The sequence below is a fragment of the Gadus macrocephalus genome, chromosome 7 (genome assembly GCF_031168955.1).
Source record: "Gadus macrocephalus chromosome 7, ASM3116895v1".
Lineage (NCBI taxonomy): Eukaryota > Metazoa > Chordata > Actinopteri > Gadiformes > Gadidae > Gadus > Gadus macrocephalus.
In genome coordinates, this window is record NC_082388.1 from 24,674,361 (window position 1) to 24,688,241 (window position 13,881).

The following is a 13,881-nucleotide window of genomic DNA, read 5'->3' on the forward strand; positions in this document are numbered from 1 at the left end:
GTCGGCCCAGCCAATGTTGTCCCCTGTTGAAGGAGACCCACACGGATAAGGTTAATGATCACCGCCACGCAGAGTCACGCCACGACCTTCTCACCTGCCGGAGCCTTTTAAAGGTCATGTGGTCTTTTGATGAAACACGGCCCAGTGTAATCTGAAGGCACTGACGAGCCCTGAAACATAGAGCTCCGTTCCTTTCATTTCTCCACGTGTGGATCATAGACTCCCTGTCTGACAGGAAGCAGCGTGTGAAGCTGGGGAAACATTTATCAGAATCCCAGACCATCAGCACTGGATCCCCCAAAGGCTGTGTTCTTTCCCCTCTGCTCATCTCCCTGTACACACAAACAGCTGCACCTCCAGTCACCAGTCCGTCAAGCTCCTGAGGTTCACGGACGATACCACGCTCATCGGGCTCATCTCTGGTGGGGATGAGTCCGCCTACAGGTGGGAGATTGACCATCTGGTGACCTGGTGCAGCCAGAACAACCTGGATCTTGACGCTTTAAAAACAGCGGAGATTATTGTGGATTGCAGGGGGAACCCAGCCCCATCCGCCCCCATCATCCTGTGTGGCTCCCCAGTCGACTCTGTGGAGTCTTGCCGCTTCCTGGGCACCATCATCACCCAGGACCTAAAATGACCCAGGACCTAAAATGGCTCAAAATCAGGTCCCTCACCAAAAAAGGCCAGCAGAGGATGTTCTTCCTGCGCCAGCTGAACAGATTCAACCTGCCAAAGACTATGTTGTTGCACTTCTACACTGCCATCATTGAGTCTATCCTCACCTCATCCATCACTGTCTGGTACACTGCTGCTGCGGCTAAGGACTGATTGCAACACGCATATCGGAATGCCCGGGCGGACGTCAGCACCTGGACAACTGCCCATCACCTGAGGCTTATCCTCAACAAAACCGAGCTCCTCCTAATCCCAGGGAAAGATTGCCCACACATGGACTTACTGGTCACCGTTGAGAACATCACTGTATTTCCTTCTCCAACTGCCAGAAACCTCGGTGTGGTATTGGACAATCAGTTACGCTGCACCGCAAACATCACTGCGTGGGCCCGATCCTGCAGATTTGCACTTTACAACATCCGCAGAATCCGGCCCTTCCTCACAAGGGAAGCAGCTCAGCTTCTAGTCCAATCACTGGTCATCTCCCGCCTCGACTACTGCAACTCACTCCTGGCTGGACTCCCTGCCTCTGCGATTAAACCTTTGCAGCGCATCCAGAATGCGTCAGCGCGCCTCGTGTTCAACCTACCGACCCCCCTCTTCCGGGACCTCCACTGGCTCCCTGACTGTAGTAGCTCGCATCAAATTTAAGACGATGGTACTGGCATACAAGGCAGTCGATGGAACTGCCTCTGGCTACCTCCAAGCATTGCTAAAGCCACACACCCCAGCTCGATCCCTCCGCTCAACTACCTCAGCTGGACGTCTGGAACCGCCATCGCTAAGAGCTAGCAAAGGCCGTTCAGCAAAGTCACTACTTTTCTCGGTTTTGGGACCTCAGTGGTGGAACGAGCTCCCTGCCGCTCTCAGGACCGCAGAGTCGCTCACTATCTTCCGAAAAAGACTCAAGACTCACCTGTTCAGAGTCCACCTCGACTCTGCATAGCCACCCTCCCCCTTCTGGCCACCATTGTACTCTGTATTGTGTTGTGTTGCATTGTATTGTATTATAGTACTTATAGTACTGTGTAGCAACTGCAGTAGCTGCTATCATTGCTGTAACACGGGGAATTGGTTAGCCTGGCGATTGTTTTCCTTGCACTTGGTTCTATGAACACCCTTTCTGTACCGACAGCGATATATTGTTGCACTTCTTATGACAAATGTACTTATTGTAGGTCGCTTTGGATAAAAGCGTCTGCTAAATGCCCTAAATGTAAATGTAAAAGGACAAGAGCAGACTGCAGCGTATCATACGCAACCTTCCATCCCTCCAGGACCTGCCACAGCTCCAGGGCTCTGAGGCGGCAGGCAGGATTATGGCCGACCCCTCCCATCCTGGACACAGACTATTTGAAACTCTCCCCTCTGGCAGGAGGCTGTGGTCCATCAGGACCTAAACCTCCCGCCACTTGAACAGTTTCTTCCCCTCTTCAGTTGGGATCCTTAACAGGTCCCGGGACCGCCACCCCCACTGACTGGCACTGACTCTGGCACTCATACCCATCAACAATTGGTAAATTCTTATAATTTTTTAAGTAGCTTTTACTTTAGTCTTTATTCTATTTTATCCTATTTTTAACTTATCACTTATTTCCCTGCTTGTTTATACATTGTGTTGTATTGTATATTTGATAGTCACTGTTTGTTCATTGTTTATTGTCCTAATGTATGCACCTTATTCACCAAGACAAATTCCTTGTTGGTGTAAGACCCTTCTTGGCAATAAAATCCTTTCTGATTCTGATTCTGGATGAAAGTAATGAACAAATGTGGCAGCCTTTTTTGGGGGGTTTACAGGTTTCGCAGTTTGTCTGTGACAAGCTAATGGACTGGTACTTCTTGGCTACACATAAGACACAAAAATAAGGCTATTACGTCTACTGTGTCCGGTTTGACATAGCACAGTTGTAACAAAAATAACGAAATGCGTTAATTTGGAAGTTCCATGTCCCTTTGAACCGTAATCACATTTTATTTTGAAGCACTGCGTTCTGTTCTAGTCTCGCAGCACAATCTAGCCTCAAGCTAACATTTCAGCTCATTATTTTGGCCTTTACCATAATGAGATGTCTTCTCTCTGGTTGCGGTCGTAATTCTTTTTGAAATGTGTTTCTTATAACCACCAGAAGCTTTGAGTAGGGAAAATTTGGTTCCTGATAATAAATATAAGGTTTATTAGTAATACTTAGAGACTAAGGATTGGGTTTCAGATAAAAGGTAATTGTTGTTTAGTGCAACCATAACTTAGCATTATGTATGGCATTGTGTTTGGCTGGAAAATGAATTATTAAAGACCGATTTAGTATTTCTGATTAATGAAATTAAAATAATGTGCACTGTGCCTCTATTGGTATTTGTAAGGCATACATGTGCGCACGCACACACACCAACACACAGACACACACACAAATGCCTGCACACACACACACAAATGCCTGCACACACACACACACACACACACATACACACACACACACACACACAGGTCCTCACCGCAGTGGCGTTCGTCCGCCCCGTTGGGACAGTCCCTGTGTCCGTTGCAATGCAGCTTCTGGGGCAGGCAGAGGCTCATGTTACCACAGGGGAACTGGCCCAGGGGACACGCTCCCTCCAGCGCCGCCCTGCTGGTCACCATGGCTGCTGCTGGGAGGACGGACGGACGGACGGACGGACGGACGGACGGACGGAGAGAGAGGGGAGGCGGCTTAGATCAATGTCATAACATAATAATATTATAAAACCTTTATTTATCCAGGGAAAAAGGCCAGTGAGAATAGGCTCTCTTTTTCCATGACGACCTGATTACAACATATAAAAATAGAAACAGAAATCCAAATACACAACAGATATGAACGGCGGGTCAAACAACCAGAGCAACACTGCAATACATAAAGTAAATAAATAAAAAAAACAATATAACGGGATAACTAAAAAAATCATTAAAAACACGAGCAATCCTCATCAAATGCGATTTAAATCCCCCCCCTTGAATCTCTCAATTGAGACCAATCTCTCCAGTTTTAGTGAGTCCTGAAGTTTATGCCATCCATCAGGAGCGTAGAAGTTAAAAGCAATCTTTCTTGAGTTTCTATTGGTGCGTGGAAGGATAAATCTAATGTGTGAGTGGGAGTGACATTTTCACAATATCTAATACAATCTGTGAAAAGGTGACCCAGACCGTATCAGATCCAAGCGGTTTGATTGTATTTATGATTCCTACTGTTGTGTTTCTGTTCGTGAGGGCAGCTTGAGCCCTTGGAGTTGGTTCCTCTATCGCCGTGCTGCCACGGGACTTGAACCGTTATTAATATCCCTTTTTCAATTCTTTGTCCTTGTACCCTCCTTCCTTCCTCTCCGGGAAACAAGTCATGTTATGAAATTTCTAGTGGCTGATTTTTGGGTTAGAAACAAATGTTTCAAGCTCGGTTTCAGTTCAAACACGAAGATGCAACATTTATATTCTTGGCTAGTGTCCTACACCCCGGGTCTGATTTAACAGTTATCTATTTCACAAGTTATGCGGTCACGTTGTAAGCTGCCTTTCGTCAAACGTCAAAAGCCTTCACAGTAGTTAAACTGTATCGTTCAATGTTTCCACTAACTAACAAAGTCGTTCAAGATGATCAAGATTAAAGATTTGAGATGTTTATTTCCGGGCTCCAACCCAGCTATGTGGTTCTCTGTCTCTGCGTTTTTGGCCATGCGATCGTGTGTTGATCTTGGCATGTGGTGTGGTTAAAGTCTTATCCTCGCTAAATTTGTTGTAGATGGGGAATGAGTCAACCTAGTGATTGTCGGTGCTTTGCATTTGGTTCTATAAACATCCTAACTGCAGCGACAGCGACATATTCTTATATTGTTTCTCTTCTTCTGACAGATGTTCTTATGGTAAGAAGCTTTGGAAAAAGTGTCTGCTAAACGCCCTAAAAGTAAATGCAAATAAAAGGTGTGGAGGTTGAACAGAGAGCCCTTAGGCCAGAGAACCAGCCTGAGGCTCACAGAGGCTGAAAGAACGCGACAAAAGTAGCATTGAGATGGAAACGCCGGATATTAGTCAATCTGGCTGTGGATCAAACAGCTATCTAAGAGATTACACAAAAAAAGAACATTTTGTTGGTTAATAATATCCCTAGCTAAACGTGTTTGGTCCAAAAAAGGCCAGCCGTGATATTGGAAGATAAAAAGTTGGCTACGTTTGGCCCCCGGGCACACATCTGATGATTAGATGGTTTGGGGATAATCCTTGGATACTTTTGGACAATGCTTGTGTCCCTGATCCGGTGAATATCCAGGCAACACAACGATAACATTGGCATAATTATCTACGTTGGCCCTGAAGGGGGACACCTAATAATAAGACAGAAGAGAAAGCTTCCTATTTCACTAACTGACACTAAGCTCAGCTGAGGGGGGCTCTTAGCCTGGCTATTGCCGGACCAAACTCAATCATAGATTGCACGTTGGTCACGTTGGCCACGTTGCTGTCATTTTCTTCAGCACAAGAGGCGTGATCAACAGGCGTAGTTCAACTGACTCTGTACGCGATCGGCTGCTTGCCGTCGCTTCCCTGTCGTCATTGTGTTAAACCAGCCAATAGCGCGCCAAGGGGAAAAGCCAGCTTGGGGACTGGCTCCCGCAAAAGCAGATCGGAAGCAGAAAGAAATGTATTGCTCTTCTCCAGATCCTTCTGCGGGGCGAACTCAAATCGCCGGCAGAATGGGCGGGGGGCTACCCAGTCTAGGGGGGCTGTCAGACCATGAAGACCTTTAACCCGTATCCCAATATGGTGGGGCAAGGGACACAAAGAACCACCAATCAGGCAGCTATATAAGCAGCGTTTCTGTTTAAGCTTTGTGAAGAACTGAGGCAGAGAGTTTCAGAGGGGACAAACTACTACAACGATACTGGGCATCAGAACCAGAACTCTGCTGAGGTCGGTTCGTAGCTCGGGGGGTAGGTTGGAAGGTTGCTAGTTTGATCCCGGCTCCTCCTAGCGGAGTGTCGAGTGGTCCCCGAGCAAGACACCTCACCCTGACTGCTCCCGACGAACTGGCTGTCGTCTGGTACTGGTTACTTCAACATTATGGTGCAACTGTTTAACACTGTTTCCTTTGTGATTCTTCCTGCTTCCTCTCAATCCAAAATCCAAAATGAGGCAACAGAACTTACTTTTATGCTTTATGTTTATAATACCCTATCCCTAATTACTATTAATTTATCGGATTTATGGACTCATCAAATGAGTCAACTAGTGACACGAGAGAAATTAAAATGACAAACAGGATGGCAGAATTCCAACATGGCAAGCGGCCACTGGGAGCTCTCCGTAGCCTTTAATGGGCCGTGATCGGGTTATGTGTGTAATAAATAATAACGAGGAAAAACCAATAGCATTTATCTGGCGCTTCTCACCATGCCCAACTCTTACAATAGTAACTATTATTGTAGCTATGGAGCTCTAAAGACAGCACCAGTGAGTGAGAGAGAAACAAACAAACAAACACTTGTGATGTTTGTTTTGTATACATGGAATAATTTTTCTCTCAGCTCTCATTTAGGACTTAGCCAGCATCTGGCAAAGTCATCTGCCTCCCCAAGCAACAGTTCCCAATTCCCCCATGTCATGCAGCAGCAGAGCTTGTGATTATATAATGTTCACCAAGCTGTGTCTTCACTTTATTTACCTTCTTCCAAACACAGAGCAGGAGGTTTAAGACGAGGCAGCAGTGCAAACACCCTCAGTGGAAAAAAAGCATGATTTTTTTTCATACATTATAATTAGTGCTGTCAAGCGATTAAAATATTTAATCGCGATTAATCTCAAAAAAAAATCTGATTGCGCGATAAAAAAATTAACGCCGTTAAAATTGGTCTGCGTTACCGCCGTTAATAACGCATTTAACACAGAGGGCCCTATTTTAACGGTCTGAAACGTATATGATATAACATATCATACGGTAACTGTGGTTCTATTTAATGATATACGCAATACATTATAAACATTGTTTCTTATCAGTATTGTATGCTATCCTAATATGCATGTGTCCCCGCGGTAATAGACATTGCCATTGATTGTATTATGCGTTACGTGTTTAGTTTGCGTGTGTTTAAACGGAGCACACACGCGCGCCCGCATTCATTCATTCTTTTTAACACTCACTCGCGGTAAAACAATGTTTTTCACGATCAAATACTCATCAATCCTAAAAGTTATGGGCATGTAGGCCTACACGATGTCTCTGTCAAGAAAAGATGTGTTTGCTGTACGGTGTTTGCAGATGCATTGATTTAAAAGTACAACTTATTACCGCTGCATCAGCTGTTCTTTCCCAAATAATTTACCAAGAATGTGCGGCTAGGTAGATGGGAGAGGCAAAGTGTATGCGCGAGGTGCACAAGCAATCCGTATGCATCGCATGCGCATGTATGCATGCGCCCTTAAAGGGGTAGTTCGGAATTTTGGACATAGGGCCTGATTCCCAAGTGAGCATTGGTATTCTATATCACTGGAGACAGTTTTCAACACATTTCATACAGTCCTTCTAGTTGCAGAGTTTGCTCGTGCTAGGCTAGCGCAAGTCAACGGGCAATGCTAGCCTGCTATTAAAAACAGTCTTACCCACTCCACAGTACACCCGAGGTCAATCAATTATAACGCCAGACTATAGATTTAAATGTCTGTGTTGATAGAATAATGTTAGAAATAAAACTAACCTTGCATCGCATGAATCATCGAGGGACTACTTTCTCAGCAGAAGCGGAATTTTACTATGCGCTGGTTAGGTTTGTAACCGAATCACGACAGAAGAACGTAAACAGAGAAGCGTGGGACAGAAGCGCAATTGAACGACTAGGCAACATGATGGTTCAGTGTGCTTTTAGAAATTGTAGAAATAAACGGTACAGATGGGCACCACAAAGTTTCCACCAATTTCCAGTGCGAGATCCAGAAAGGACTCAACTGTGGCTTGTTGCTGCTGGCTTGGACATCAAAACACCGGCTCGTACATGTACGGTTCGTTGGATACAACAAATTCCTCATAATCGTCTTCAAAAGCAGATGCATCGCAAACTCCTCCAAACGTGGGCATATCTTGTTAATTGAATACGCTTATAGAATTCCTTCGTTCACTGTACTCTGCGTTTGTAGCAATGACAGCGGCAGGTAACCTAGGTATCAGTCCGCCGCTGCCGTAGCCTACGTACAGGAATATAAACACTGCTGCTGAGACCCCGCAATTCCCTCAAAATGCAATGCAATGCAAGGTTGGTTTTATTTCTAACATTATTCTATAAACAGACATTTAGATTTATAGTCTGGCGTTATAATTGATTTACCTCGGGTGTACTGTGGAGTGGGTAAGACTGTTTTTAATAGCAGGCTAGCATTGCCCGTTGACTTGCGCTAGCCTAGCACGAGCAAACTCTGCAACTAGAAGGACTGTATGAAATGTGTTGAAAACTGTCTCCAGTGATATAGAATACCAATGCTCACTTGGGAATCAGGCCCTATGTCCAAAATTCCGAACTACCCCTTTAAAATAGCATCTGAACAACGCGCCACTGACTTTAAACCAGGTATCTCCTGGTCAGTAGCGCAATGGTATTCAGAAACGGCAAAATACCGTTTGCGCCAGAACACGCCTCCTCCTTCCGCCGAACCGCCCCTTGGGGCGCATGATCAATCCCTAATTTACCGGCGAGTGGCGGTGGTGGGAAAAGAACGCTCTGCGCCAGTTGTAAACTAGCAACGACACATGCGCCAGTGACTAAGTCACTTGCGCCGGATGCAAGATAGGGCCCAGAGTCTGTGGGCTGGGAGAAGGATAGGTGGGTGTCCATATCTGTGCCCAGGTATCTAAAGGCCTCTACCTGCTCCACTGTCTGCCCATTCAGCCTCAGAGGTTCAAAGAGAGGTTGGGGGGAAGATGTTTGCCTCCCCCCACAACACAGCTCCTTGGTCTTGGAGATGTTGAGCTCCAAAGAGCTCTCTTTGATCCACTGCATCAGGGCGTTGACCTGCTGATAGTAGGCAGCCAGAGAGGAGTGATCCTTGATGTCGGCCACCAGAGCCATGTCATCTGCATACTTAAAAAGGGGAATGTCACTGTTGTTGTTTTGTGATTGTCCTTTAATGATGTGGAACGATAAACTAAATGTCTCTTGTACAGAATCTTTATCCATTAACTTCACATTGAGGTTAAGCACCTAATTTTAACAGTGGTAAACTCCCATTGAAAACAAATGCAGACTATTTGACTGATGTACGCAGATAGAGCAAACCACGCAGCAAAATACTTACAGTGAAGATACCTTTGTTCCAGCCATGGGAGCCCCCGCAAAAGTTTTAAGAGCTACAACATCTTTTCTATAGCTTTTTTGACCACTTCCTCACAGCCTGAGAGCCTCCCCTGAACGAGTCGGAGTGGACTCTGGGGCTGGGTGAGGCTTCACACCTGTTGCACATTGAGTAATCAGCGTGCACAGGTTAAACCAGCCGTCAGCAGCACACACACTCAGAAAGAGATCGCTCCCTGAGCCAGGTGAGGCTGCTTAAGGCCACGTTTATACGTAGCAGGGTATTTATAGAAACTAATATTTCCCCCCCTCCGTTTTCAAAAATAACATTGTGCACACAACATCGTTTTCAAAAAAGTTGTCGTTTACATCAAAACGGATAAATACGCCGTTGGGACATTATAACTATGCCAAACCTATGGGCGGCAGTGTAGGGAGAAGGATAAAGCCATGCAAGCCAATCAGAATCCTCAGAATCAACAACAACGAATAACAGGAGCGTCTTCCTGTAACAAACAAACTGTAAACATAGGGCGCTCGTATGACGTTAAGCATTTCCTGGCGCATAATGTGACGTTTCAGAACCTAAAACCCCGTTTCTCCCCGTTGACACGACAACACGTAACCGGCGTTTTCAGAAATCTCCACTTTGGCCGGAGTTTTTAGAAATGATCGTTTTCTGTGACAAAAACTGCGTTTTCGTGTAAATGAGAGGCCAGACCGCGTGGAAATATCTGCGTTTTCCGTTCGTGTAAACGGGGCCTAAACCAGCCAACATCCACGCACGCACGCACGCCCCGTGCACGCCCCGTGCACGCACGCACACACACACAGACACACAGACGCAGTTCTGTCATTGGCTTGGATGGTGTGTGTGTGTGTGTGTGTGTGTGTGTGTGTGTGTGTGTGTGAGACCCCTGGGTGCCCACCCTGGCTCTTGGACCAACACGGCCCACGAATCATCCCCCCGGCCTCTCATTGGTCCATTCCTCCCCTTCCACTGACCCCCCGGCCTCTCATTGGTCCATTCCTCCCCTTCCACTGACCCCCCGGCCTCTCATTGGTCCATTCCTCCCCTTCCACTGACCCCCCGGCCTCTCATTGGTCCATTCCTCCCCTTCCCCTGACCCCCGGCCTCTCATTGGTCCAATCCTCCCCTTCCACTGACCCCCGGCCTCTCATTGGTCCATTCCTCCCCTTCCACTGACCCCCGGCCTCTCATTGGTCCAATCCTCCCCTTCCACTGACCCCCGGCCTCTCATTGGTCCAATCCTCCCCTTCCACTGACCCCCGGCCTCTCATTGGTCCAATCCTCCCCTTCCACTGACCCCCGGCCTCTCATTGGTCCATTCCTCTCCTTCCACTGACCCCCGGCCTCTCATTGGTCCAATCCTCCCCTTCCACTGACCCCCGGCCTCTCATTGGTCCAATCCTCCCCTTCCACTGACCCCCAGGCTGTGATGAGGGCGCAAACTGGCAGACGTGCATCAGCCAGGTGATGAACTCTGGTAGTGCATGAGGTGTCAAGCAACCCAGAGGCACACCCGCACACACACACATGCACAACCACAACCAAGCACTCACACGCACACGCACATATGTACACACACACACACACACGCGCACATTTGTAGACACACAAACACAGGCACGCACATGCACGCACACACACTCACACTCACAGACACACACACACACATACACGCAAATATATACACACACACACACAGGCACGCCACGCACATGCACGCACACACACTCACACACACAGGCACACACATTCACGCACTGACACTCACACACAAATACACACACGCGCGCACGCAGGCACGCACACACACAATCACAGTCACGATGTTAAGGCAACAGATTTGTGCTATTGGTTTTAATTATCATCATTAATTACACACATAACCAACTCTTCGGTTTGTCATTTTAATTTCTCTCGAGTCACTAGCTGATATGATGAGCCATTACCTCGTTTAAAGCTGCAACGATGAGTCCATCAATCAGATGCATTTTTCGATTGCTGGAAGGTTTTCGGAGATCAAATTGTTATTATCGATTAGTGAAGAAGAAAAATTAACACAATAACGTCACCTATCGTAACGTCTGCTTTTTGATCCAAAGATTTGGTTCAAGGAAAAGGAAGATTTTTCTTTGTCTTGGCTGCTTGGCAGATAGAGCCAGAACATTTAACACATCACTCAAGACTCTGGTTAACTTGTCATGGCATTTGCTAATATGTTTTCCCTTCTATAGACTGAATGATGTATGGAAAACCTCATTGCTATTAGAATAATATGTTTCTAAATATCAAAGTGTTGTGGTATCTTATATCAGTGTTTCTATCTATATTTTAAATTTAGGATTATGACTTTTTATATATATTTCGTTGCCTTCCATGCAAAGAGAAGCAACCAATCGTCAGCAAGCTGTTGACGTTTATGACACTTAACAATAAAGTAGGCCATCTGAGTACAACTACATACGCATGGGGCTTACGCACGTCGACATAAGAGGGAGAGGCACACAACCTGTATGTGCTAAGCTTATCCCGGATTAACTAATGTTAATTAATGGTAAATTAATGTACCGTGATGTTAATGTGTTACCAACTAACCAATTACCAATGACACCGAAAATGAAGAGATTCTAGGGTTCTCTGCCATGCGTCTGCTTTACTGATAATTGTTGAGATCCAAGCGTTTCCAAAAGTTCTTCAATTCTTTAATCAGAAGTATAATTTGACAAAATACAATGTGCATGCACACACGTCACGTCACACAGCACGAAATATGCAATTAGTATTAGTATTTTCTTATTCCGATATAAATCCAGAGGATTCCCTTCGTGCTTGCTATTGTCATCGCCACTTACCTTTAATCTCGTTGTTGCTCAGGCAGAGGAGGGTCATGAGCATGGTGAATTGAAGCCCCTCCGGAACTTTCCCCACGGTCATGTTAAGTTGATCTTGATCTCGTCCGTCGTACCCGCGCCTTTTCCCAGAGAGACTCTGGATATCTGTGGACCAAATCAGTTAGTCCCAAAGAAATCCCATGGTTCTGTGGAAATCAATCGGAGCTCTTAAGAGATGTATCAAGACGCCAAGTTATGGTTCCGGACCGGGTGGCCAAAAAACAAAAAACCGGGTGACATCCTCTCGTGTTCCTCATACCGGTCTCTGATGCGCTCACTAGTCTCTCTCTCTGTCTGTCTCTCTCTCTCTCTCTCTCCATCTCTCTCTCTCTCTCTCTCTCTCCCCCCCCCCCCCCCCCCCCTCTCACACACACACACACACACACACACACACACACACACACACACACACACACACACACACACACACACACACACACACACACACACACACACACACACTTTGTGAGCAGTAAATTAATCCGAGTCTCACGAGGTCGACGTCACTGTCCCGTTAGAGCAAGGTAGGCCTACGTTTTATTAGTCTGTTTTCTGGGAATAATTGACACAAGCAGAAACCAGAAAACAAGCCGTATTTTCGTTCTTTCTTTTTTCGTTCTTTTTCGTCCTAAAAAATAAAATCAAAATTTCAGTTCGTTTATTCGTTTTTTGGTTCTTCAAAACGAATTTACCACTCAATATCTGGTTTCCGTCGGTGGGCGGGTCCTCTGATTGGCTAGTGTGCTTCGTTGCCCTGTGCTCTTCATAATAAATGTTCTTCCGTTTGATAATGTAGACAAAAATATTACTGTATTATCGACACTAGCAGACACAGAGGACACCATCACCCACAGTCAAGACTGACACGGCTTCAAATAACAATAATAGTAGGCCTATTCATAATCATTTGAAAATGAGAACTTATGAAGTTATGAAGATTTCAGTGCAGTTAACATGAAGTTATTACATGAAGAGAAGACCTGAGGGCTTTACTACGACGGAGGCTCAACATATCCAGGCTCTGTGTTCATTATCCGGCTCAACAAAACCTAAAGCCCCGGTCAGAGTTAACTGGTATGATGACGGTGGTAATTTTTACTAAGTGGTTTTGGTGACCTTGGGTGACTTGAAAGGCGCCTCTAAATTAAATGTATTATTATTATTATTATTATTGTCTGGCTCTGAGCTTTGCGCTCTGTGCGCGTTCACATCAGAGGAGCTGTGATCGCGGGCTGCTGATTTCCTCACAGCCTGAGAGCTATGAGGAATACAAGTGATCACAACACATTTCTGACAGCTGAACATTCCGCATCTGTTGACCATTATCCATTTACAGTGAACAAATTATTGTTTCTTGTTGGAAGATATTTTATATTGTTTTCATATAATTATTTACTGACGGTGATTACAGAATGCGAGTGTGTGTTATATTGAAAGCGAGGCTGGGTGTGACTATGAATATAGGCTACAGGGAGCTTTTTAAGGTGCTGTACAAGCAAATCATATTGTCTACTCTGTACAGTGACAAAGAGTGTACAGTAACCTTCTTCATTCAATATTGAATAGGCTACTGTAGCCTACACTATACACAAATGGTTTTGCTCTTTGCTCATGGCAATAGTGTCATTTTAACATGTCAGCAGGCAAGCTTCACTCATTCCAGGATGTATTATGCTTTGTCCTACATGGAACATGTTTTGAAATGGATCTATAGTAGATTATAGAAATGTGCTCATAACAGGCCAGCTGGAATACAAAGCAAACTCTTTGTATTCCAGCTTTTTTTTTTTGCGATGTTTTTATGATGTTTTAATGTTGCATTGTTAATGTGTGAGACAGCTTAGATGTTCTTGGATGTTTTGTTAACCTGATTCCTCTCCCATTCTGTTTAAGTAAAAGTGTGCTATTGCTGCAAAATCTGTCTTTGCTTTTGTTTTTTTCTTTTCCTTAATGTGTTTGAAAATTACTTTTATTGACGTTAAC

The 13,881-nt window shown here is 45.4% G+C and overlaps 1 protein-coding gene across 2 annotated transcripts in view; it reads right to left on the minus strand.

The window, feature by feature from the left end:
* rxfp2a (relaxin family peptide receptor 2a) overlaps positions 1-12,194 on the minus strand; it is a 51,400-nt gene extending 39,206 nt beyond the window's left edge. Inside the window, exons 1-3 of one of the 2 annotated variants that reach the window (XM_060057545.1) lie at positions 11,860-12,194; positions 3,175-3,321; positions 1-23 (exon numbers count right to left, since the gene is read on the minus strand). The exon at positions 1-23 is cut by the window's left edge and continues 61 nt beyond it. In XM_060057545.1, coding sequence (XP_059913528.1) covers positions 1-23; positions 3,175-3,321; positions 11,860-11,941 — 252 coding nt within the window. In that variant the 5' untranslated portion in view covers positions 11,942-12,194. Of the gene's footprint in view, positions 24-3,174; positions 3,325-11,859 lie in introns of both variants that reach the window. The other variant, XM_060057544.1, reaches the window with a different exon arrangement.
* Between the last annotated feature and the right edge of the window lie 1,687 nt (positions 12,195-13,881).